Source organism: Phyllobates terribilis, unplaced genomic scaffold, assembly GCF_046119375.1.
Source record: "Phyllobates terribilis strain yellow unplaced genomic scaffold, ASM4611937v1 Scaffold_10__3_contigs__length_209671492, whole genome shotgun sequence".
Lineage (NCBI taxonomy): Eukaryota > Metazoa > Chordata > Amphibia > Anura > Dendrobatidae > Phyllobates > Phyllobates terribilis.
The window spans coordinates 196,235,820-196,261,398 of NW_027362770.1; the positions used below are offsets into that span (position 1 = coordinate 196,235,820).

Sequence of the window (25,579 nt, forward strand, 5' to 3'; positions counted from 1 at the left end):
AGATACACGGCTCAGCAGACAGTATCACACAGGGTAGGATTAGATACACGGCTCAGCAGACAGTATCACACAGGGTAGGATTAGATACACGGCTCAGCAGACGGTATCACACAGGAGAGGATTAGATACACGGCTCAGCAGACAGTATCACACAGGAGAGGATTAGATACACGGCTCAGCAGACAGTATCACGCAGGATAGGATTAGATACACGGCTCAGCAGACAGTATCACAGAGGAGAGGATTAGATACACGGCTCAGCAGACAGTATCACACAGGAGAGGATTAGATACACGGCTCAGCCGACAGTATCACTCAGGATAGGATTAGATACACGGCTCAGCAGACAGTATCACACAGGATAGGATTAGATACACGGCTCAGCAGACAGTATCACACAGGATGGGATTAGATACACGGCTCAGCAGACAGTATCACAAGGAGAGGATTAGATACACGGCTCAGCAGACAGTATCACACAGGAGAGGATTAGATACAGCTCAGCAGACAGTATCACACAGGAGAGGATTAGATACACGGCTCAGCAGACGGTATCACACAGGACAGGATTAGATACACGGCTCAGCAGACAGTATCACTCAGGACAGGATTAGATACACGGCTCAGCAGACAGTATCACTCAGGAGAGGATTAGATACACGGCTCAGCAGACAGTATCACACAGGATGGGATTAGATACACGGCTCAGCAGACAGTATCACACAGGAGAGGATTAGATACACGGCTCAGCAGACAGTATCACACAGGAGAGGATTAGATACAGCTCAGCAGACAGTATCACACAGGAGAGGATTAGATACACGGCTCAGCAGACAGTATCACACAGGATAGGATTAGATACTCGGCTCAGCAGACAGTATCACTCAGGAGAGGATTAGATACACGGCTCAGCAGACAGTATCACACAGGATAGGATTAGATACTCGGCTCAGCAGACAGTATCACACAGGAGAGGATTAGATACACGCTCAGCAGACAGTATCACACAGGAGAGGATTAGATACACGCTCAGCAGACAGTATCACACAGGAGAGGATTAGATACACGGCTCAGCAGACCGTATCACACAGGTTAGGATTAGATACACGGCTCAGCAGACAGTATCACACAGGATAGGATTAGATACACGGTTCAGCAGACAGTATCACACAGGACAGGATTAGATACTCGGCTCAGCAGACAGTATCACACAGGAGAGGATTAGATACACGGCTCAGCAGACCGTATCACACAGGTTAGGATTAGATACACGGCTCAGCAGACAGTATCACACAGGAGAGGATTAGATACACGGCTCAGCAGACAGTATCACACAGGAGAGGATTAGATACACGGCTCAGCAGACAGTATCACACAGGATAGGATTAGATACACTGCTCAGCAGACAGTATCACACAGGATAGGATTAGATACACGGCTCAGCAGACAGTATCACACAGGAGAGGATTAGATACACGGCTCAGCAGACAGTATCACACAGGAGAGGATTAGATACACGGCTCAGCAGACAGTATCACACAGGAGAGGATTAGATACACGGCTCAGCAGTCAGTATCACACAGGAGAGGATTAGATACACGGCTCAGCAGTCAGTATCACACAGGAGAGGATTAGATACACGGCTCAGCAGACAGTATCACACAGGAGAGGATTAGATACACGGCTCAGCAGACAGTATCACACAGGGTAGGATTAGATACACGGCTCGGCAGACAGTATCACACAGGGTAGGATTAGATACACGGCTCAGCAGTCAGTATCACACAGGAGAGGATTAGATACACGGCTCAGCAGACAGTATCACACAGGAGAGGATTAGATACACGGCTCAGCAGACAGTATCACACAGGATAGGATTAGATACACAGCTCAGCAGACAATATCACACAGGAGAGGATTAGATACACGGCTCAGCAGACAGTATCACACAGGGTAGGATTAGATACACGGCTCAGCAGACAGTATCACACAGGGTAGGATTAGATACACGGCTCAGCAGACGGTATCACACAGGAGAGGATTAGATACACGGCTCCGCAGACGGTATCACACAGGAGAGGATTAGATACACGGCTCAGCAGACAATATCACACAGGAGAGGATTAGATACACGGCTCAGCAGACAGTATCACACAGGGTAGGATTAGATACACGGCTCAGCAGACAGTATCACACAGGGTAGGATTAGATACACGGCTCAGCAGACGGTATCACACAGGAGAGGATTAGATACACGGCTCAGCAGACAGTATCACACAGGAGAGGATTAGATACACGGCTCAGCAGACAGTATCACGCAGGATAGGATTAGATACACGGCTCAGCAGACAGTATCACAGAGGAGAGGATTAGATACACGGCTCAGCAGACAGTATCACACAGGAGAGGATTAGATACACGGCTCAGCCGACAGTATCACTCAGGATAGGATTAGATACACGGCTCAGCAGACAGTATCACACAGGATAGGATTAGATACACGGCTCAGCAGACAGTATCACACAGGATGGGATTAGATACACGGCTCAGCAGACAGTATCACAAGGAGAGGATTAGATACACGGCTCAGCAGACAGTATCACACAGGAGAGGATTAGATACAGCTCAGCAGACAGTATCACACAGGAGAGGATTAGATACACGGCTCAGCAGACGGTATCACACAGGACAGGATTAGATACACGGCTCAGCAGACAGTATCACTCAGGATAGGATTAGATACACGGCTCAGCAGACAGTATCACTCAGGAGAGGATTAGATACACGGCTCAGCAGACAGTATCACACAGGATGGGATTAGATACACGGCTCAGCAGACAGTATCACACAGGAGAGGATTAGATACACGGCTCAGCAGACAGTATCACACAGGAGAGGATTAGATACAGCTCAGCAGACAGTATCACACAGGAGAGGATTAGATACACGGCTCAGCAGACAGTATCACACAGGATAGGATTAGATACTCGGCTCAGCAGACAGTATCACTCAGGAGAGGATTAGATACACGGCTCAGCAGACAGTATCACACAGGATAGGATTAGATACTCGGCTCAGCAGACAGTATCACACAGGAGAGGATTAGATACACGCTCAGCAGACAGTATCACACAGGAGAGGATTAGATACACGCTCAGCAGACAGTATCACACAGGAGAGGATTAGATACACGGCTCAGCAGACCGTATCACACAGGTTAGGATTAGATACACGGCTCAGCAGACAGTATCACACAGGATAGGATTAGATACACGGTTCAGCAGACAGTATCACACAGGACAGGATTAGATACTCGGCTCAGCAGACAGTATCACACAGGAGAGGATTAGATACACGGCTCAGCAGACCGTATCACACAGGTTAGGATTAGATACACGGCTCAGCAGACAGTATCACACAGGAGAGGATTAGATACACGGCTCAGCAGACAGTATCACACAGGGTAGGATTAGATACACGGCTCAGCAGACAGTATCACACAGGAGAGGATTAGATACACGGCTCAGCAGACAGTATCACACAGGTTAGGATTAGATACACGGCTCAGCAGACAGTATCACACAGGAGAGGATTAGATACACGGCTCAGCAGACAGTATCACACAGGTTAGGATTAGATACACGGCTCAGCAGACAGTATCACACAGGTTAGGATTAGATACACAGCTTCTGTAGATTGTGTATAATTTTCGGACTGTAACCCTTTGTGTGCCGCTGTGTGTCAGGCCTCCTGTCTGCAGGCAGTGAGTTGGGTTCCTCGGAGCCTCCATGCTGCTGTCCTCCCTCCCGTCCTCCCTCCCGTCCTCCTTCCTGTCTCCTCATTGTCATGGCTGTTTGTGCTTTCCGCTCACGACTGTCGGCTGATGCTGGATTTTTTCTGAGATTCTGCAGCACAGTGCGGATGGCGGTGGCGTCTCCCCCCCCCCCTGCTGGCGGCGGTGGCGTCTCCCCCTCCTGCTGGCAGCTGTGCCGCCTGGAGAAGACGGACAGATGTGGCAGCTGAGATGCCTCCCCCATTATTCTCCTACAATGTGACCTCATTCACACTCCCATTCCTGAAGCCAATGGCGTCCATATATACATGTATGGTGGCGGGGTGCAGGATGCATTGTAGCCGCCACCGGCTCATGTCCGCGCTGTGAGGGATGGGCTGTGACCACCACTCCGAATGTTTCCCGTGATTACAGCTTGGTGTCAGTCTTCACTGTAGTCGTAAAATTCTATTTATGAAACAGAATTTCATGTTGCTCGGTCCCACTGATGATGATGGCGCAGGCCTCGGATACTCCTGCTGTATACGGCCATACTGATCTGGATTTCATGTTGCTCGGTGCCACTGATGATGATGATGGCGCAGACCTCGGATACTCCTGCTGTATACGGCCATACTGATCTGGATTTCATGTTGCTCTGTGGCACTGATGATGATGGCGCAGACCTCGGATACTCCTGCTGTATACGGCCATACTGATCTGGATTTCATGTTGCTCGGTGCCACTGATGATGATGATGGCGCAGACCTCGGATACTCCTGCTGTATACGGCCATACTGATCTGGATTTCATGTTGCTCGGTCCCACTGATGATGATGGCACAGGCCTCGGATACTCCTGCTGTATACGGCCATACTGATCTGGATTTCATGTTGCTCGGTCCCACTGATGATGATGGCGCAGACCTCGGATACTCCTGCTGTATATGGCTATACTGGTCTGAATTTGATGTTGTTCGGTCCCACTGATGATGATGGCACAGGCCTCGGATACTCCTGCTGTATACGGCCATACTGATCTGGATTTCATGTTGCTCGGTCCCACTGATGATGATTGCACAGGCCTCGGATACTCCTGCTGTATACGGCCATACTGATCTGGATTTCATGTTGCTCGGTCCCACTGATGATGATGGCACAGGCCTCGGATACTCCTGCTGTATACGGCCATACTGATCTGGATTTCATGTTGCTCGGTCCCACTGATGATGATGGCGCAGGCCTCGGATACTCCTGCTGTATACGGCCATACTGATCTGGATTTCATGTTGCTCGGTCCCACTGATGATGATGGCGCAGACCTCGGATACTCCTGCTGTATACGGCCATACTGGTCTGGATTTCATGTTGCTCGGTCCCACTGATGATGATGGCGCAGACCTCGGATACTCCTGCTGTATACGGCCATACTGATCTGGATTTCATGTTGCTTGGTCCCACTGATGATGATGGCACAGGCCTCGGATACTCCTGCTGTATACGGCCATACTGATCTGGATTTCATGTTGCTCGGTGCCACTGATAATGATGGCACAGGCCTTGGATGCTCCTGCTATGCTGGTGTGGAATTTGTCATCTTCAGTCCCAGAGTTGATGATTATGATGATATTACAGGCCTCGGATTCCCCTTCCAATTGGCCATGCTAGTGTTTATTTCGTATTGTCACTCCCATAACTGCTGCTAATGATGATGGCACAGGCCTCGGATACTCCTGCTGTATATGGCTATACTGGTCTGAATTTGATGTTGTTCGGTCCCACTGATGATGATGGCACAGGCCTCGGATACTCTTGCTGTATATGGATATGCTGGTCTGGATTTCATGTTGTTCGGTCCCACTGATGATGATGGTACAGGCCGCGGATATTCCTATATTCGGCCATACTGGTCTGAATTTGATGTTGTTCGGTCCTACTGATGATGATGGCACAGGCCTCGGATACTCCTGCTGTATATGGCTATGCTGGTCTGGATTTCATGTTGTTCGGTGCCACTGATGATGATGGCACAGGCCTCGGATACTCTTGCTGTATATGGCTATGCTGGTCTGGATTTCATGTTGTTCGGTCCCACTGATGATGATGGTACAGGCCGCGGATATTCCTATATTCGGCCATACTGGTCTGAATTTGATGTTGTTCGGTCCTACTGATGATGATGGCACAGGCCTCGGATACTCCTGCTGTATATGGCTATGCTGGTCTGGATTTCATGTTGTTCGGTCCCACTGATGATGATGGCACAGGCCGCGGATACTCCTATATTCGGCCATACTGGTCTGAATTTGATGTTGTTCGGTCCCACTGATGATGATGGCACAGGCCTCGGATACTCTTGCTGTATATGGCTATACTGGTCTGGATTTCATGTTGTTCGGTCCCACTGATGATGATGGTACAGGCCGCGGATATTCCTATATTCTGCCATACTGGTCTGAATTTGATGTTGTTCGGTCCTACTGATGATGATGGCACAGGCCTCGGATACTCCTGCTGTATATGGCCATACTGGTCTGGATTTGATGTTGTTCGGTCCTACTGATGATGATGGCACAGGCCTCGGATACTCTTGCTGTATATGGCTATGCTGGTCTGGATTTCATGTTGTTCGGTCCCACTGATGATGATGGTACAGGCCGCGGATACTCTTGCTGTATATAGCTATGCTGAATTTAAGATCCAAAAAAGATAACGTCCTATAGAGGTGAATAATTGCTGTTGCACATAACCGTCAACCATCAATACACCTGGTCCTAGTCTGATTGAAGTGTCAGAGACCAGATTTTACAGCAAACAAACATTTTTATTAGTGCAATACATAAACAAAAACATAATAAGATAAAAAGCACCTCCAAACTGTGAGGGGTAGCATCTTAGGTACAATGCCACAGTATCATAATAGTATGTAAAAGTACAATATATGTACCGCCATATGGTGCTATACTGCAAGTAGTGAGTATGAACAACTCTAACACAGCAGATGCAAAATAGTAAAAAGGATGGTAAGCATACCTAGAGGCTGGTCATATAACGGGCAACCATATAGTGCAGGACCCCTCAATCCCCTACGCACGTTTCATCTATTTAGACTTCCTCAGGGGGTGTGGAGGGAGAGGAGAGGCATGTGGTTTTTATGTGTGGTGATCACCTATCAACTGGAGGGTGGGATGTCACATGACTAGAAAGAAATAAGCAGCAGCTGTTTGCGGCGCATGAAACACCCCCGCTGGCACTTCCTGTAAATGGGACTTCCGGCTTCCGGTCTGTGGAACGCACGCTGCAGTATCACCACGGTAACGTGCCGGCCCACTGCGCGTGCGCTCCCAATTGACTGGACCGCCTTAAGTCCTGAGGCGCTCGGCGTAGGGTGCATGCGCTCTGGCTGGAAAGAAGAAGAGAGCGGTACCGAAGGTAAAAGGAAAGTGAAAATTCATAAGAAAATATTACCAATAAAGATATGTGCTAGTGGTGACTAAAGGAAGATTACTGATAAATAGTGATATAAATAAAAATGCCTCATATTAGATAAATAAGTAAAAGATCATACATAATAGGCTATACTGAAAGTATACACTCGAGAGAATAAATACTATACTAAACATTAAAATGACATAACGAATAATAATAAATTATAAGGACAATATACATCATGTATCGCAGTTAGTCTAAACTGAACTCATACTAGCATAATATATCAGGTATCATACATAATATCCACATATCATAAAAAGCAAACAAAGAATATGTGTATACATGTACCTTCTAATATCATAAAGTGCAATTCTAAAGCCAACAGGTATACTTGTTTTAAGAAAAAAACAAATGTACAAAAAGTGACAGTGCTTTGCTAATACTATGTCTGGGTGAAGTACCACGTATCAAAAAATATATTACCGTGAAGGGTTACGAATATATATTCTTAATATGAAGCTCAAAAATATGTGCCTATTACTGCCAATCTAAATAAAGTGCCATGAAGTGCCATGTATCAAAAAGTATATTACCGTGAAGGGTTACGAATATATATATATATTTTTTTTATCTTATTTTGTTTTTGTTTATGTATTGTACTAATAAAAATGTTTGTTTGCTGTAAAATCTGGTCTCTGACACTTCAATATAGCTATGCTGGTCTGGATTTGATGTTGTTCGGTCCCACTGATGATGATGGCGCAGGCCTCGGATACTCCTGCTGTATATGGCTATGCTGGTCTGGATTTCATGTTGTTCGGTCCCACTGATGATGATGGCACAGGCCTCGGATACTCTTGCTGTATATGGCTATGCTGGTCTGGATTTCATGTTGTTCTGTCCCACTGATGATGATGGCACAGGCCTCGGATACTCCTGCTGTATATGGCTATGCTGGTCTGGATTTCATGTTGTTCGGTCCCACTGATGATGATGGCACAGGCCTCGGATACTCCTATATTCAGCCATACTGGTCTGAATTTGATGTTGTTCGGTCCCACTGATGATGATGGCGCAGGCCTCGGATACTCTTGCTGTATATGGCTATGCTGGTCTGGATTTCATGTTGTTCGGTCCCACTGATGATGATGGCGCAGGCCTCGGATACTCTTGCTGTATATGGCTATGCTGGTCTGGATTTCATGTTGTTCTGTCCCACTGATGATGATGGCACAGGCCTCGGATACTCCTGCTGTATATGGCTATGCTGGTCTGGATTTCATGTTGTTCGGTCCCACTGATGATGATGGCACAGGCCTCGGATACTCCTGCTGTATATGGATATGCTGGTCTGGATTTCATGTTGTTCGGTCCCACTGATGATGATGGCACAGGCCTCGGATACTCCTATATTCAGCCATACTGGTCTGAATTTGATGTTGTTCGGTCCCACTGATGATGATGGTACAGGCCGCGGATATTCCTATATTCGGCCATACTGGTCTGAATTTGATGTTGTTCGGTCCTACTGATGATGATGGCACAGGCCTCGGATACTCTTGCTGTATATGGCCATACTGGTCTGAATTTCATGTTGTTCGGTCCCACTGATGATGATTGCAAAGGCCGCGGATACTCTTGCTGTATATGGCTATGCTGGTCTGGATTTCATGTTGTTCGGTCCCACTGATGATGATGGCACAGGCCCCGGATACTCCTATATTCGGCCATACTGGTCTGAATTTGATGTTGTTCGGTCCCACTGATGATGATTGCACAGGCCTCGGATACTCTTGCTGTATATGGCTATGCTGGTCTGGATTTCATGTTGTTCGGTGCCACTGATGATGATGGTACAGGCCTCGGATACTCCTATATTTGGCCATACTGGTCTGAATTTGATGTTGTTCGGTCCCACTGATGATGATGGCACAGGCCTCGGATACTCTTGCTGTATATGACTATGCTGATCTGGATTTCATGTTGTTCGGTCCCACTGATGATGATGGCACAGGCCTCGGATACTCCTGTATTCGGCCATACTGGTCTGGATTTGGTGTTGTTCGGTCCCACTGATGATGATGGCACAGGCCTCGGATACTCCTGTATTCGGCCATACTGGTCTGGATTTGGTGTTGTTCGGTCCCACTGATGATGATGGCACAGGCCTCGGATACTCCTGTATTCGGCCATACTGGTCTGGATTTGGTGTTGTTCGGTCCCACTGATGTTGATGGCACAGGCCTCGGATACTCCTGTATTCGGCCATACTGGTCTGGATTTCATGTTGTTCGGTCCCACTGATGATGATGGCACAGGCCTCGGATACTCCTGTATTCGGCCATACTGGTCTGGATTTGGTGTTGTTCGGTCCCACTGATGTTGATGGCACAGGCCTCGGATACTCCTGTATTCGGCCATACTGGTCTGGATTTGGTGTTGTTCGGTCCCACTGATGATGATGGCACAGGCCTCGGATACTCCTGTATTCGGCCATACTGGTCTGGATTTGGTGTTGTTCGGTCCCACTGATGTTGATGGCACAGGCCTCGGATACTCCTGTATTCGGCCATACTGGTCTGGATTTCATGTTGTTCGGTCCCACTGATGATGATGGCACAGGCCTCGGATACTCCTGTATTCGGCCATACTGGTCTGGATTTGGTGTTGTTCGGTCCCACTGATGTTGATGGCACAGGCCTCGGATACTCCTGTATTCGGCCATACTGGTCTGGATTTGGTGTTGTTCGGTCCCACTGATGTTGATGGCACAGGCCTCTTGATTCTCCTGCATTGCAGTGGGATTTCTCTGGAGACATCTGCTGTTCTGTAGTTTTGGAGATTTACGTTCTGTACCTGCAGGAAATGTTTGTGCCCCCTCTCTCTGTGTATTTGTGAGGTGTCCAAATCTCCACACACAGCTGTGAATGACCGATCTCTCCTGATACATGACACTATGAAATCCGAGTAATATCCATGATGGGAGTTCTAGTACGTGCTGTTGTCATCAGTCTTTCCCAGACACAAATATAAACAGCTGAATATACATTATGGGAGCAGACTGGATGTGTCTGGTGTATATTACGGGGATGTTCTGGATCGGCCCGGTGTGTGATATTACGGGGATGTTCTGGATCGGCCCCGTGTGTGATATTACGGGGCTGTTCTGGATCGGCCCGGTGTGTGATATTACGGGGCTGTTCTGGATCGGCCCCGTGTGTGATATTACGGGGCTGTTCTGGATCGGCCCGGTGTGTGATATTACGGGGCTGTTCTGGATCGGCCCCGTGTGTGATATTACGGGGCTGTTCTGGATCGGCCCGGTGTGTGATATTACGGGGCTGTTCTGGATCGGCCCGGTGTGTGATATTACGGGGCTGTTCTGGATCGGCCCGGTGTGTGATATTACGGGGCTGTTCTGGATCGGCCCGGTGTGTGATATTACGGGGCTGTTCTGGATCGGCCCGGTGTGTGATATTACGGGGCTGTTCTGGATCGGCCCGGTGTGTGATATTACGGGGCTGTTCTGGATCGGCCCTGTGTGTGATATTACGGGGCTGTTCTGGATCGGCCCGGTGTGTGATATTACGGGGCTGTTCTGGATCGGCCCGGTGTGTGATATTACGGGGCTGTTCTGGATCGGCCCGGTGTGTGATATTACGGGGCTGTTCTGGATCGGCCCGGTGTGTGATATTACGGGGCTGTTCTGGATCGGCCCGGTGTGTGATATTACGGGGCTGTTCTTGATCGGCCCGGTGTGTGATATTACGGGGCTGTTCTGGATCGGCCCTGTGTGTGATATTACGGGGCTGTTCTGGATCGGCCCGGTGTGTGATATTACGGGGATGTTCTGGATCATTGTGGTAATAATGATGCATCAGAGCTGAATTTGGGTTGAAACCCCATTTATCGCCTTCTAGAAGGGGGATGTAGAATTAACCCTTTGCACATGGGGAAGGTGGGTGTAGGGGTCAATGTACCCTGTGCAATCCATTCCCTTAGGCGACATTAACCCTTGTGTAGGCCTTGTTATAATGAACGGTGATTACAGTCTCGCTCTGATCTATCATTTCTCTTTATCTCAGGGCTCCAGAGATTATTCTGGGATTACCGTTCTGTGAAGCCATCGACATGTGGTCTTTGGGATGTGTGATTGCCGAGCTGTTTTTGGGGTGGCCTCTGTACCCCGGGGCGTCTGAATATGATCAGGTGAGTTGTTTTCTGTGGCGTCTGCAATATATATCCCGTTCGTCTGCGCAATGTTATCAGCCATCTAACCTGCAGACATTGTGCTCACCTCATCTATTGCTCCCTGGTATCAGCCGCGGGTGATATAAATGAGGGTCCACGTCTGACATCGGGCGCTCCTTATATAACGCTCCGGCACTATTATAAGATGCGCTTTGTCTCCTCGTAGATCCGGTACATCTCCCAGACTCAGGGTCTACCTGCCGAATATCTGCTCAGCTCCGGGACCAAGACCACCAGGTTCTTCAATCGTGATGGCGACTCTCCGTATCCCCTGTGGAGGCTGAAGGTGAGCGGCGTACTCCGTGATAAATACGTAAACGGTCATTAATTAAATCTCGTTAATTAAAAAAAATATGTTATGCATATAGCCGCTTAGAGGCCTCAATAAAAGCCTGCCAGTAGTAAAACGGCCTCGGTTACCCATGGCAACCAATCAGAAAGCAGCTTTCATTTCTGCAACTGCTCTGGGAAAATGAAAGCTGCGCTGTGATTGGTTGCTATGGGTAACAAATACAGGCCTATTATTAAAAGTATTGATGAGGCCTTATTGGGTAACTAATAAAGGCGACATTTTTTATTTTTTGCTAAAATACATCTGCGTGCCAACAAAAAGCAAATCTTCCCCCCCGCTATGGGCTTTCGTAGTTTTCGGCTGTGATTTTCATCAGATTCTGACGTCAATTTTATTAAATCTGTTTACACCGCAAAATGATTTCAGGCCCTGGTCCCCCGATAATGTCCATGGACGTCCACAATCGGGCTCGTTACGTGTGGTTTTGTCGCTTCCCTGCAGCGATGTGCACTAAAAATTGTGACATATAATGAGACCTCTGCGGAAGTTCTATATACGGCCTCGCGCCACCATAACCTGCCCATCGGGGCCATGGTGGTCTACATGTTATTACATGGATTGTCTGGATAGTGGCTGATAACAGAGAGTAATAGATTGTCTCTTTCTTGATGTAGACGCCTGATGGTCATGAATCTGAGACCGGCATCAAATCCAAGGAGGCCAGAAAGTACATCTTCAACTGCCTGGATGATATGGCTCAGGTGAGGGAACGGTTGGGAGGTACGCCGGCCACCCTTCCCCAGGGTACGCCGGCCACCCTTCCCCAGGGTACGCCGGCCGCCCTCCCCAGGGTACGCCGGCCGCCCTCCCCAGGGTACGCCGGCCGCCCTCCGCAGGGTACGCCGGCCGCCCTCCGCAGGGTACGCCGGCCGCCCTCCCCAGGGTACGCCGGCCGCCCTCCCCAGGGTACGCCGGCCGCCCTCCGCAGGGTACGCCGGCCGCCCTCCGCAGGGTACGCCGGCCGCCCTCCGCAGGGTACGCCGGCCGCCCTCCGCAGGGTACGCCGGCCGCCCTCCCCAGGGTACGCCGGCCGCCCTCCCCAGGGTACGCCGGCCGCCCTCCCCAGGGTACGCCGGCCGCCCTCCGCAGGGTACGCCGGCCGCCCTCCGCAGGGTACGCCGGCCGCCCTCCGCAGGGTACGCCGGCCGCCCTCCGCAGGGTACGCCGGCCGCCCTCCCCAGGGTACGCCGGCCGCCCTCCCCAGGGTACGCCGGCCGCCCTCCCCAGGGTACGCCGGCCGCCCTCCCCAGGGTACGCCGGCCGCCCGCACGCCCTGTGGATTGGCCACCATTGTTGGAGGTCGAGCGTCCAGATTTACTGACCGCTCCCATCCCTGCAGGTGAACATGACCTCGGACCTGGAAGGCAGCGACATGCTGGTGGAGAAGGCGGACAGAAGAGAATTCATCGACCTGCTGAAGAAAATGCTGACCATCGACGCCGACAAGAGGATAACCCCCATCGAGACCCTGAACCATCCGTTCGTCACCATGACCCATCTCCTGGACTTCCCTCATAGCTCACAGTACGGCATCTTCCTGGGGCCTTGGGGGGGACGGGACGGGGGGCACGGCCGGTGCTGCCGCTCCAGCAATTCCCTAATGTTATACCGCCCTCTGTCGGACAGATGTCTTCCTAGGATTGTTCCTAAACCCGACTCTAACTGGGATTATCAGATTAGGGTTGGTTGTCAGTTTGTTTACGAAGGGGATGGAGTTGTCAGAATAGGGGTAATGTGGAGAAGTGTCGCCCTCCTCTGGTCTGGGATGGAAGGTTTTCAGGATCTCATTCTAGAATTGCACCTTAATGTCATTTTTGGGTGTCTGCGAGCTCAGCCCCCGCGGCCAAAGATGTAGGGTGGGTGATTCTGTCAGCGAAGGTTGTACAGATCTGCCATACAGGGAATCTGTGGGACTCCGAGCTCAAGAACCCTGACAGCAGGTTGTTCAGGTGGAGCGCCCCCTAGCTCTTCCTCATCGTGTGATCTGGCGTTCTGTCTGTAACATCAGGTGTTTATCAAATCTGCCCCGCTCTGTCTGCGTCACCCGCGCTCTGTCTGCGTCACCCGCGCTCTGTCTGCGTCACCCACGCTCTGTCTGCGTCACCCGCGCTCTGTCCTTCTCCCTCTCGCCCGGCTTGCTCTGCACCTTCTTTGGACCCTGCTCTCTCTGATGCCCCTTTCTTTTTGCACCGCTCGCTCTGCCCCTTCCTTTTTGCACCGCTCGCTCTGCCCCTTCCTTTTTGCACCGCTCGCTCTGCCCCTTCCTTTTTGCACCGCTCGCTCTGCCTTCATTCCTGGTCTCTCTCTCCGCAGTGTAAAGTCTTGCTTCCAGAATATGGAGATCTGCAAAAGACGGGTGAATATGTACGACACTGTGAACCACAGCAAGACCCCATTTATCACACACGTGGCCCCCAGCACCTCCACCAACCTCACCATGACATTCAGCAACCAGCTGAATACTGTGCACAGCCAGGTAAGCGCTCTGCCCGGTGCCCTGCATCTTACAATGCTCCCTGCCCTGCGACTTGCCCAGCGCTCTGCCATGTGCCCTGCGACTTGCCCAGCGCTCTGCCATGTGCCCTGCGACTTGCCCAGCGCTCTGCCATGTGCCCTGCGACTTGCCCAGCGCTCTGCCATGTGCCCTGCGACTTGCCCAGCGCTCTGCCATGTGATATGCCCTGCGACTTGCCCAGCGCTCTGCCCGGTGCCCTGCGACTTGCCCAGCGCTCTGCCCGGTGCCCTGCGACTTGCCCAGCGCTCTGCCAGGTGCCCTGCGACTTGCCCAGCGCTCTGCCAGGTGCCCTGCGACTTGCCCAGCGCTCTGCCCTGTGCCGCCGTCACCGCCTCATGTACTTATGTCTAATGGCGTCCCCTTGTTCTAGACCTCTGCGGCCTCCATGGCGGCCGTCGCCCAGAGGAGCATGCCCCTGCAGACCGGGGCCACGCAGATCTGTGCCCGGCCTGACCCCTTCCAGCAGGCCCTGATCGTTTGTCCTCCAGCCTTCCAAGGTAAGTGTCCCACCGCCGCAGATGTCATGCACCGACAGCCGTGTATACGGCCTATAGTCTGCAGGCGACTATGTTACAATCCGCGCCATTGTGAGACATCTGCTTGCTGTCAGTGAGTGGACGAACTTCTTAAAGGGACCGCAGGGATAGCGCTGATTATTACCATCCGCCATTCATGCAGGGAATCACCCACAATGCAATGTGTTCATGTTTCCCCGCAGGGCTGCAGACCTCTCCTTCCAAACATGGCGGCTACTCTGTGCGTATGGATAACGCGGTGCCTCTGGTGACGCAGGCGGCCGGCGCTCCGGCGCTGCAGATCCAGCCCGGCCTGCTGACTCAGGTACAGGATCCGGTGCACATGGCGGTGCTGCTGTTGCATGTTTTTCCCTGTTGTCCTGCCTCCAGGGGGCATTGTTACATTGTGTGATCTCTGCAGCAGGCCTGGCCCAGCGGCACTCAGCAGATCCTGCTGCCCCCGGCCTGGCAGCAGCTGGCAGGAGTGGCGGCTCATACGTCGGTGCAGCATGCTGCCGTCATCCCCGACAGCATGACTGGCAGCCAGCAGCTGGCGGACTGGAGGTGAGGGGCCACGGTATATGTCTGTTTGGTTTTGGGGTCCTCGGACATGTTTGCCTTATTAATAGTCCTGGACAGGTCTGGGGAAGCCTCATGTATCCAACCAGCTGTAGCACAGCGCCCCTGGTGGTGACGTGCAGGACTCGCCTGTCCGGGGTCGGGGTAATTCATACTTAATTGAATGATATTTTTGTTTTACCTCGTTATTATTTTTTCCATCCCGTCAGGAACTCGCACGCTCACAGCGGCCACTACAACCCAATAATGCACCAGCCGTCGCTCCTCGCGGGTCATGTGACCCTACCCTCCGCCCAACCTCTGAATGTGGGCGTGGCTCATGTCATGAGACAGCAGCCAATCAGCAGTGCTTCCTCCTCGTCTCGTAAAAAGCAGCATCACTCCGCAGTGAGGTGAGAGCGCCGCCCCGGAGGAGGGGATGACTAAACTGTGCATGTACATTACTGACCCTGTACTGTTCCTGAGTTACCTCCTGTATTATACTCCAGAGCTGCACTCACTATTCTGCTGGTGCAGTCACTGTGTACATACATTACATTACTGATCCTGAGTTACCTCCTGTATTATACTCCAGAGCTGCACTCACTATTCTGCTGGTGCAGTCACTGTGTACATACATTACATTACTGATCCTGAGTTACATCCTGTATTATACTCCATAGCTGCACTCACTATTCTGCTGGTGCAGTCACTGTGTACATACATTACATTACTGATCCTGAGTTACCTCCTGTATTATACCCCAGAGCTGCGCTCACTATTCTGCTGGTGCAGTCACTGTGTACATACATTACATTATTGATCCTGAGTTACATCCTGTATTATACTCCAGAGCTGCACTCACTGTGTACATACATTACATTACTGATCCTGAGTTACATCCTGTATTATACCCCAGAGCTGCGCTCACTATTCTGCTGGTGCAGTCACTGTGTACATACATTACATTACTGATCCTGAGTTACCTCCTGTATTATACTCCAGAGCTGCACTCACTATTCTGCTGGTGCAGTCACTGTGTACATACATTACATTACTGATCCTGAGTTACATCCTGTATATACTCCAGAGCTGCACTCACTATTCTGCTGGTGCAGTCACTGTGTACATACATTACATTACTGATCCTGAGTTACATCCTGTATTATACTCCAGAGCTGCACTCACTATTCTGCTGGTGCAGTCACTGTGTACATACATTACATTACTGATCCTGAGTTACACCCTGTATTATACCACAGAGCTGCGCTCACTATTCTGCTGGTGCAGTCCCTATAGACATACATTACATTACTGATCTTGAGTTGCCTCCTCTATTATACTCCAGAGCTGCACTCACTATTCTGCTGGTGCAATCACTGTGTACATACATTACATTACTGATCCTGAGTTACATCCTGTATTATACCCCAGAGCTGCACTCACTATTCTGCTGGTGCAGTCACTGTGTACATACATTACATTACTGATCCTGAATTACATCCTGTATTATACTCCAGAGCTGCACTCACTATTCTGCTTGTGCAGTCACTGTGTACATACATTACTGATCCTGAGTTACATCCTGTATTATACTCCAGAGCTGCACTCACTATTCTGCTTGTGCAGTCACTGTGTACATACATTACATTACTGATCCTGAGTTACACCCTGTATTATACCCCAGAGCTGCACTCACTATTCTGCTGGTGCAGTCACTGTGTACATACATTACATTACTGATCCCGAGTTACATCCTGTATTATACCCCAGAGCTGCACTCACTATTCTGCTTGTGCAGTCACTGTGTACATACATTACATTACTGATCCTGAGTTACATCCTGTATTATACTCCAGAGCTGCACTCACTATTCTGCTGGTGCAGTCACTGTGTACATAAATTACATTACTGATCCTGAGTTACATCCTGTATTATACTCCAGAGCTGCACTCACTATTTTGCTGGTGGAGTCACTGTGTACATACATTACATTACTGATCCTGAGTTACATCCTGTATTATACTCCAGAGCTGCACTCACTATTCTGCTGGTGCAGTCACTGTGTACATACATTACATTACTGATCCTGAGTTACCTCCTGTATTATACTCCAGAGCTGCACTCACTATTCTGCTGGTGCAGTCACTGTGTACATACATTACATTACTGATCCTGAGTTACATCCTGTATTATACTCCAGAGCTGCACTCACTATTCTGGTGGTGCAGTCACTGTATACATACATTACATTACTGATCCTGAGTTACATCCTGTATTATACTCCAGAGCTGCACTCACTATTCTGCTGGTGCAGTCACTGTGTACATACATTACATGACTGATCCTGAGTTACATCCTGTATTATACTCCAGAGCTGCACTCACTATTCTGCTGGTGCAGTCACTGTGTACATACATTACATTACTGATCCTGAGTTACATCCTGTATTATACTCCAGAGCTGCACTCACTATTCTGCTGGTGCAGTCACTGTGTACATACATTACATTACTGATCCTGAGTTACCTCCTGTATTATACTCCAGAGCTGCACTCACTATTCTGCTGGTGCAGTCACTGTGTACATACATTACATTACTGATCCTGAGTTACATCCTGTATTATACTCCAGAGCTGCACTCACTATTCTGCTGGTGCAGTCACTGTGTACATACATTACATTACTGATCCTGAGTTACCTCCTGTATTATACTCCAGAGCTGCACTCACTATTCTGCTGGTGCAGTCAATGTGTACATACATTACATTACTGATCCTGAGTTACCTCCTGTATTATACTCCAGAGCTGCACTCACTATTCTGCTGGTGCAGTCACTGTGTACATACATTACATTACTGATCCTGAGTTACATCCTGTATTACACTCCAGAGCTGCACTCACTATTCTGCTGGTGCAGTCACTGTGTACATACATTACATTACTGATCCTGAGTTACCTCCTGTATTATACTCCAGAGCTGCACTCACTATTCTGCTGGTGCAGTCACTGTGTACATACATTACATTACTGATCCTGAGTTACATCCTGTATATACTCCAGAGCTGCACTCACTATTCTGCTGGTGCAGTCACTGTGTACATACATTACATTACTGATCCTGAGTTACATCTTGTATTGTACTCCAGAGCTGCACTCACTATTCTGCTTGTGCAGTCACTGTGTACATACATTACATTACTGATCCTGAGTTACATCCTGTATTATACTCCAGAGCTGCACTCACTATTCTGCTGGTGCAGTCACTGTGTACATACATTACATGACTGATACTGAGTTACATCCTGTATTATACTCCAGAGCTGCACTCACTATTTTGCTGGTGGAGTCACTGTGTACATACATTACATTACTGATCCTGAGTTACATCCTGTATTATACTCCAGAGCTGCACTCACTATTCTGCTGGTGCAGTCACTGTGTACATACATTACATTACTGATCCTGAGTTATATCCTGTATTATGCTCCCAGAGCTGCACTCACTATTCTGCTGGTGCAGTCACTGTGTACATACATTACATTACTGATCCTGAGTTACCTCCTGTATTATACTCCAGAGCTGCACTCACTATTCTGCTGGTGCAGTCACTGTGTACATACATTACATTACTGGTCCTGAGTTACCTCCTGTATTATACTCCAGAGCTGCACTCACTATTCTACTGGTGCAGTCACTGTGTAAAAACATTACATTACTGATCCTGAGTTATATCCTGTATTATACTCCCAGAGCTGCACTCACTATTCTGCTGGTGCAGTCACTGTGTACATACATTACATTACTGATCCTGAGTTACATCCTGTATTATACTCCAGAGCTGCGCTCACTATTCTGCTGGTGCTGTCACTGTGTACATACATTACATTACTGGTCCTGAGTTACATCCTGTATTATACTCCAGAGCTGCGCTCACTATTCTGCTGGTGCAGTCACTGTGTACATACATTACATTACTGATCCTGAGTTACCTCCTGTATTATACTCCAGAGCTGCACTCACTATTCTGCTGGTGCAGTCATTGTGTACATGCATTACATTACTGATCCTGAGTTACCTCCTGTATTATACTCCAGAGCTGCGCTCACTATTCTGCTGGTGCAGTCACTGTGTACATACATTACATTACTGATCCTGAGTTACACCCTGTATTATACCCCAGAGCTACGCTCACTATTCTGCTGGTGCAGTCCCTATAGACATACATTATATTACTGATCTTAAGTTGCCTCCTGTATTATACCCCAGAACTGCACTCACTGTTCTGCTGGTGCAGTCACTGTGTACATACATTACTGATCCTGAGTTACATCCTGTATTATACTCCAGAGCTACACTCACTATTCTGCTGGTGCAGTCACTGTGTACATACATTACATGACTGATACTGAGTTACATCCTGTATTATACTCCAGAGCTGCACTCACTATTTTGCTGGTGGAGTCACTGTGTACATACATTACATTACTGATCCTGAGTTACATCCTGTATTATACTCCAGAGCTGCACTCACTATTCTGCTGGTGCAGTCACTGTGTACATACATTACATTACTGATCCTGAGTTATATCCTGTATTATACTCCCAGAGCTGCACTCACTATTCTGCTGGTGCAGTCACTGTGTACATACATTACATTACTGATCCTGAGTTACCTCCTGTATTATACTCCAGAGCTGCACTCACTATTCTGCTGGTGCAGTCACTGTGTACATACCTTACATTACTGGTCCTGAGTTACCTCCTGTATTATACTCCAGAGCTGCACTCACTATTCTGCTGGTGCAGTCACTGTGTAAAAACATTACATTACTGATCCTGAGTTATATCCTGTATTATACTCCCAGAGCTGCACTCACTATTCTGCTGGTGCAGTCACTGTGTACATACATTACATTACTGATCCTGAGTTACATCCTGTATTATACTCCAGAGCTGCGCTCACTATTCTGCTGGTGCTGTCACTGTGTACATACATTACATTACTGGTCCTGAGTTACATCCTGTATTATACTCCAGAGCTGCACTCCCTATTCTGCTGGTGCAGTCATTGTGTACATGCATTACATTACTGATCCTGAGTTACCTCCTGTATTATACTCCAGAGCTGCGCTCACTATTCTGCTGGTGCAGTCATTGTGTACATGCATTACATTACTGATCCTGAGTTACATCCTGTATTATACTCCAGAGCTGCGCTCACTATTCTGCTGGTGCAGTCACTGTGGACATACATTACATTACTGATCCTGAGTTACCTCCTGTATTATACTCCAGAGCTGCACTCACTATTCTGCTGGTGCAGTCATTGTGGACATACATTACATTACTGATCCTGAGTTACATCCTGTATTATACTCCAGAGCTGCGCTCACTATTCTGCTGGTGCAGTCACTGTGTACATACATTACATTACTGATCCTGAGTTACATCCTGTATTATACTCCAGAGCTGCGCTCCCTATTCTGCTGGTGGAGTCTCTGTGTACATACATTACATTACTGATCCTGAGTTATATCCTGTATTATACCCCAGAGCTGCACTCACTATTCTGCTGGTGCAGTCACTGTGTACATACATTACATTACTGATCCTGAGTTATATCCTGTATTATACCCCAGAGCTGCACTCACTATTCTGCTGGTGCAGTCACTGTGTACATACATTACATTACTGATCCTGAGTTACATCCTGTATTATACTCCAGAGCTGCACTCACTATTCTGCTGGTGCAGTCACTGTGTACATACATTACATTACTGATCCGGAGTTACATCCTGTATTATACCCCAGAGCTGCACTCACTATTCTGCTGGTGCAGTCACTGTGTACATACATTACATTACTGATCCTGAGTTACCTCCTGTATTATACTCCAGAGCTGCACTCACTATTCTGCTGGTGCAGTCACTGTATACATACATTACATTACTGATCCTGAGTTACCTCCTGTATTATACTCCAGAGCTGCACTCACTATTCTGCTGGTGCAGTCACTGTGTACATACATTACATTACTGATCCTAAGTTACACCCTGTATTATACCCCAGAGCTGCGCTCACTATTCTGCTGGTGCAGTCCCTATAGACATACATTACATTACTGATCTTGAGTTGCCTTCTGTATTATACTCCAGAGCTGCACTCACTATTCTGCTTGTGCAGTCACTGTGTACATACATTACATTACTGATCCTGAGTTACATCCTGTATTATACTCCAGAGCTGCACTCACTATTCTGCTGCTGCAGTCACTGTGTACATACATTACATTACTGATCCTGAGTTACATCCTGTATTATACCCCAGAGCTGCACTCACTATTCTGCTTGTGCAGTCACTGTGTACATACATTACATTACTGATCCTGAGTTACATCCTGTATTATACTCCAGAGCTGCACTCACTATTTTGCTGGTGGAGTCACTGTGTACATACTTTACATTACTGATCCTGAGTTACCTCCTGTATTATACTCCAGAGCTGCACTCACTATTCTGCTGGTGCAGTCACTGTGTACATACATTACATTACTGATCCTGAGTTACCTCCTGTATTATACTCCAGAGCTGCACTCACTATTCTGCTGGTGCAGTCACTGTGTACATACATTACATTACTGATCCTGAGTTACCTCCTGTATTATACTCCAGAGCTGCACTCACTATTCGGCTGGGGCAGTCACTGTGTACATACATTACATTACTGATCCTGAGTTACACCCTGTATTATACCCCAGAGCTGCGCTCACTATTCTGCTGGTGCAGTCCCTATAGACATACATTACATTACTGATCTTGAGTTGCCTCCTGTATTATACTCCAGAGCTGCACTCACTATTCTGCTTGTGCAGTCACTGTGTACATACATTACATTACTGATCCTGAGTTACATCCTGTATTATACTCCAGAGCTGCACTCACTATTCTGCTGGTGCAGTCACTGTGTACATACATTACATTACATTACTGATCCTGAGTTACATCCTGTATTATACTCCAGAGCTGCACTCACTATTCTGCTGGTGCAGTCACTGTGCACATACATTACATTACTGATCCTGAGTTACATCCTGTATTATACTCCAGAGCTGCACTCACTATTCTGCTGGTGCAGTCACTGTGTACATACATTACATTACTGATCCTGAGTTACATCCTGTATTATACCCCAGAGCTGCACTCACTATTCTGCTGGTGCAGTCACTGTGTACATACATTACATTACTGATCCTGAGTTACATCCTGTATTATACTCCAGAGCTGCACTCACTATTCTGCTGGTGCAGTCACTGTGTACATACATTACATTACTGATCCTGAGTTACATCCTGTATTATACTCCAGAGCTGCACTCACTATTCTGCTGGTGCAGTCACTGTGTACATACATTACATTACTGATCCTGAGTTACATCCTGTATTATACTCCAGAGCTGCACTCACTATTTTGCTGGTGGAGTCACTGTGTACATACATTACATTACTGATCCTGAGTTACATCCTGTATTATCCTCCAGAGCTGCACTCACTATTCTGCTGGTGCAGTCACTGTGTACATACATTACATTACTGATCCTGAGTTACCTCCTGTATTATACCCCAGAGCTGCACTCACTGTTCTGCTGGTGCAGTCACTGTGTACATACATTACATTACTGATCCTGAGTTGCATCCTGTATTATACCCCAGAACTGCACTCACTGTTCTGCTGGTGCAGTCACTGTGTACATACATTACTGATCCTGAGTTACATCCTGTATTATACTCCAGAGCTGCACTCACTATTCTGCTGGTGCAGTCACTGTGTACATACATTACATTACTGATCCTGAGTTACATCCTGTATTATACTCCAGAACTGCACTCACTATTTTGCTGGTGGAGTCACTGTGTACATACATTACATTACTGATCCTGAGTTACATCCTGTATTATCCTCCAGAGCTGCACTCACTATTCTGCTGGTGCAGTCACTGTGTACATACATTACATTACTGATCCTGAGTCACCTCCTGTATTATACCCCAGAGCTGCACTCACTATTCTGCTGGTGCAGTCACTTTGTACATACATTACATTACTGATCCTGAGTTACCTCCTGTATTATACTCCAGAGCTGCTCTCACTATTCTGCTGGTGCAGTCACTGTGTACATACATTACATTACTGATCCTGAGTCACATCCTGTATTATACTCCAGAGCTGCACTCACTATTCTACTGGTGCAGTCACTGTGTACATACATTACATTTCTGATCCTGAGTTACATCCTGTATTATACTCCAGAGCTGCACTCACTATTCTGCTGGTGCAGTCACTGTGTACATACATTGCATTACTGATCCTGAGTTACCTCCTGTATTATACCCCAGAGCTGCACTCACTATTCTGCTGGTGCAGTCACTGTGTACATACATTACATTACTGATCCTGAGTTACATCCTGTATTATACTCCAGAGCTGCACTCACTATTTTGCTGGTGGAGTCACTGTGTACATACATTACATTACTGATCCTGAGTTACATCCTGTATTATCCTCCAGAGCTGCACTCACTATTCTGCTGGTGCAGTCACTGTGTACATACATTACATTACTGATCCTGAGTTACCTCCTGTATTATACTCCAGAACTGCACTCACTGTTCTGCTGGTGCAGTCACTGTGTACATACATTACATTACTGATCCTGAGTTACCTCCTGTATTATACCCCAGAGCTGCACTCACTATTCTGCTGGTGCAGTCACTGTGTACATACATTACAGTACTGATCCTGAGTTACATCCTGTATTATACTCCAGAGCTGCACTCACTATTCTGCTGGTGCTGTCACTGTGTACATACATTACAGTACTGATCCTGAGTTACATCCTGTATTATACTCCAGAGCTGCACTCACTATTCTGCTGGTGCAGTCACTGTGTACATACATTACTGATCCTGAGTTGCATCCTGTATTATACTCCAGAGCTGCTCTCACTATTCTGCTGGTGCAGTCACTGTGTACATACATTACATTACTGATCCTGAGTCACATCCTGTATTATACTCCAGAGCTGCACTCACTATTCTACTGGTGCAGTCACTGTGTACATACATTACTGATCCTGAGTTACATCCTGTATTATACTCCAGAGCTGCACTCACTATTCTGCTGGTGCAGTCACTGTGTACATACATTACATTACTGATCCTGAGTTACATCCTGTAGTATACTCCAGAGCTGCACTCACTATTCTGCTGGTGCAGTCACTGTGCACATACATTACATTACTGATCCTGAGTTACCTCCTGTATTATACTCCAGAGCTGCACTCACTATTCTGCTGGTGCAGTCACTGTGTACATACATTACATTACATTACTGATCCTGAGTTACATCCTGTATTATACCCCAGAGCTGCACTCACTATTCTGCTGGTGCTGTCACTGTGTACATACATTACATTACTGATCCTGAGTTACATCCTGTATTATACTCCAGAGCTGCACTCACTATTCTGCTGGTGCAGTCACTGTGTACATACATTACATTTCTGATCCTGAGTTACATCCTGTATTATACTCCAGAGCTGCACTCACTATTCTGCTGGTGCAGTCACTGTGTACATACATTGCATTACTGATCCTGAGTTACCTCCTATATTATACCCCAGAGCTGCACTCACTATTCTGCTGGTGCAGTCACTGTGTACATACATTACATTACTGATCCTGAGTAACCTCCTGTATTATACTCCAGAGCTGCACTCACTATTCTGCTGGTGCAGTCACTGTGTACATACATTACTGATCCTGAGTTACATCCTGTATTATACTCCAGAGCTGCTCTCACTATTCTGCTGGTGCAGTCACTGTGTAAATTACATTACTGATCCTGAGTTACATCCTGTATTATACTCCAGAGCAGCACTCACTATTCTGCTGGTGCATTCACTGTGTACATACATTACATTACTGATCCTGAGTTACCTCCTGTATTATACTCCAGAGCTGCACTCACTATTCTGCTGTTGCAGTCACTGTGTACATACATTACATTACTGATCCTGAGTTACCTCCTGTATTATACTCCAGAGCTGCACTCACTATTCTGCTGGTGCAGTCACTGTGTACATACATTACATTACTGATCCTGAGTTACCTCCTGTATTATACTCCAG

At 47.8% G+C, this 25,579-nt stretch overlaps 1 protein-coding gene across 2 annotated transcripts in view; it reads left to right on the forward strand.

The window, feature by feature from the left end:
* HIPK2 (homeodomain interacting protein kinase 2) overlaps positions 1-25,579 on the forward strand; it is a 93,677-nt gene that overhangs the window by 51,489 nt on the left and 16,609 nt on the right. The window contains exons 3-11 of one of the 2 annotated variants that reach the window (XM_073650495.1): positions 11,289-11,412; positions 11,621-11,740; positions 12,421-12,507; positions 13,146-13,330; positions 14,120-14,282; positions 14,692-14,818; positions 15,040-15,161; positions 15,258-15,400; positions 15,625-15,807. In XM_073650495.1, coding sequence (XP_073506596.1) covers positions 11,289-11,412; positions 11,621-11,740; positions 12,421-12,507; positions 13,146-13,330; positions 14,120-14,282; positions 14,692-14,818; positions 15,040-15,161; positions 15,258-15,400; positions 15,625-15,807 — 1,254 coding nt within the window. The remainder of the gene's footprint in view (positions 1-11,288; positions 11,413-11,620; positions 11,741-12,420; positions 12,508-13,145; positions 13,331-14,119; positions 14,283-14,691; positions 14,819-15,039; positions 15,162-15,257; positions 15,401-15,624; positions 15,808-25,579) is intronic. The other variant, XM_073650496.1, reaches the window with a different exon arrangement.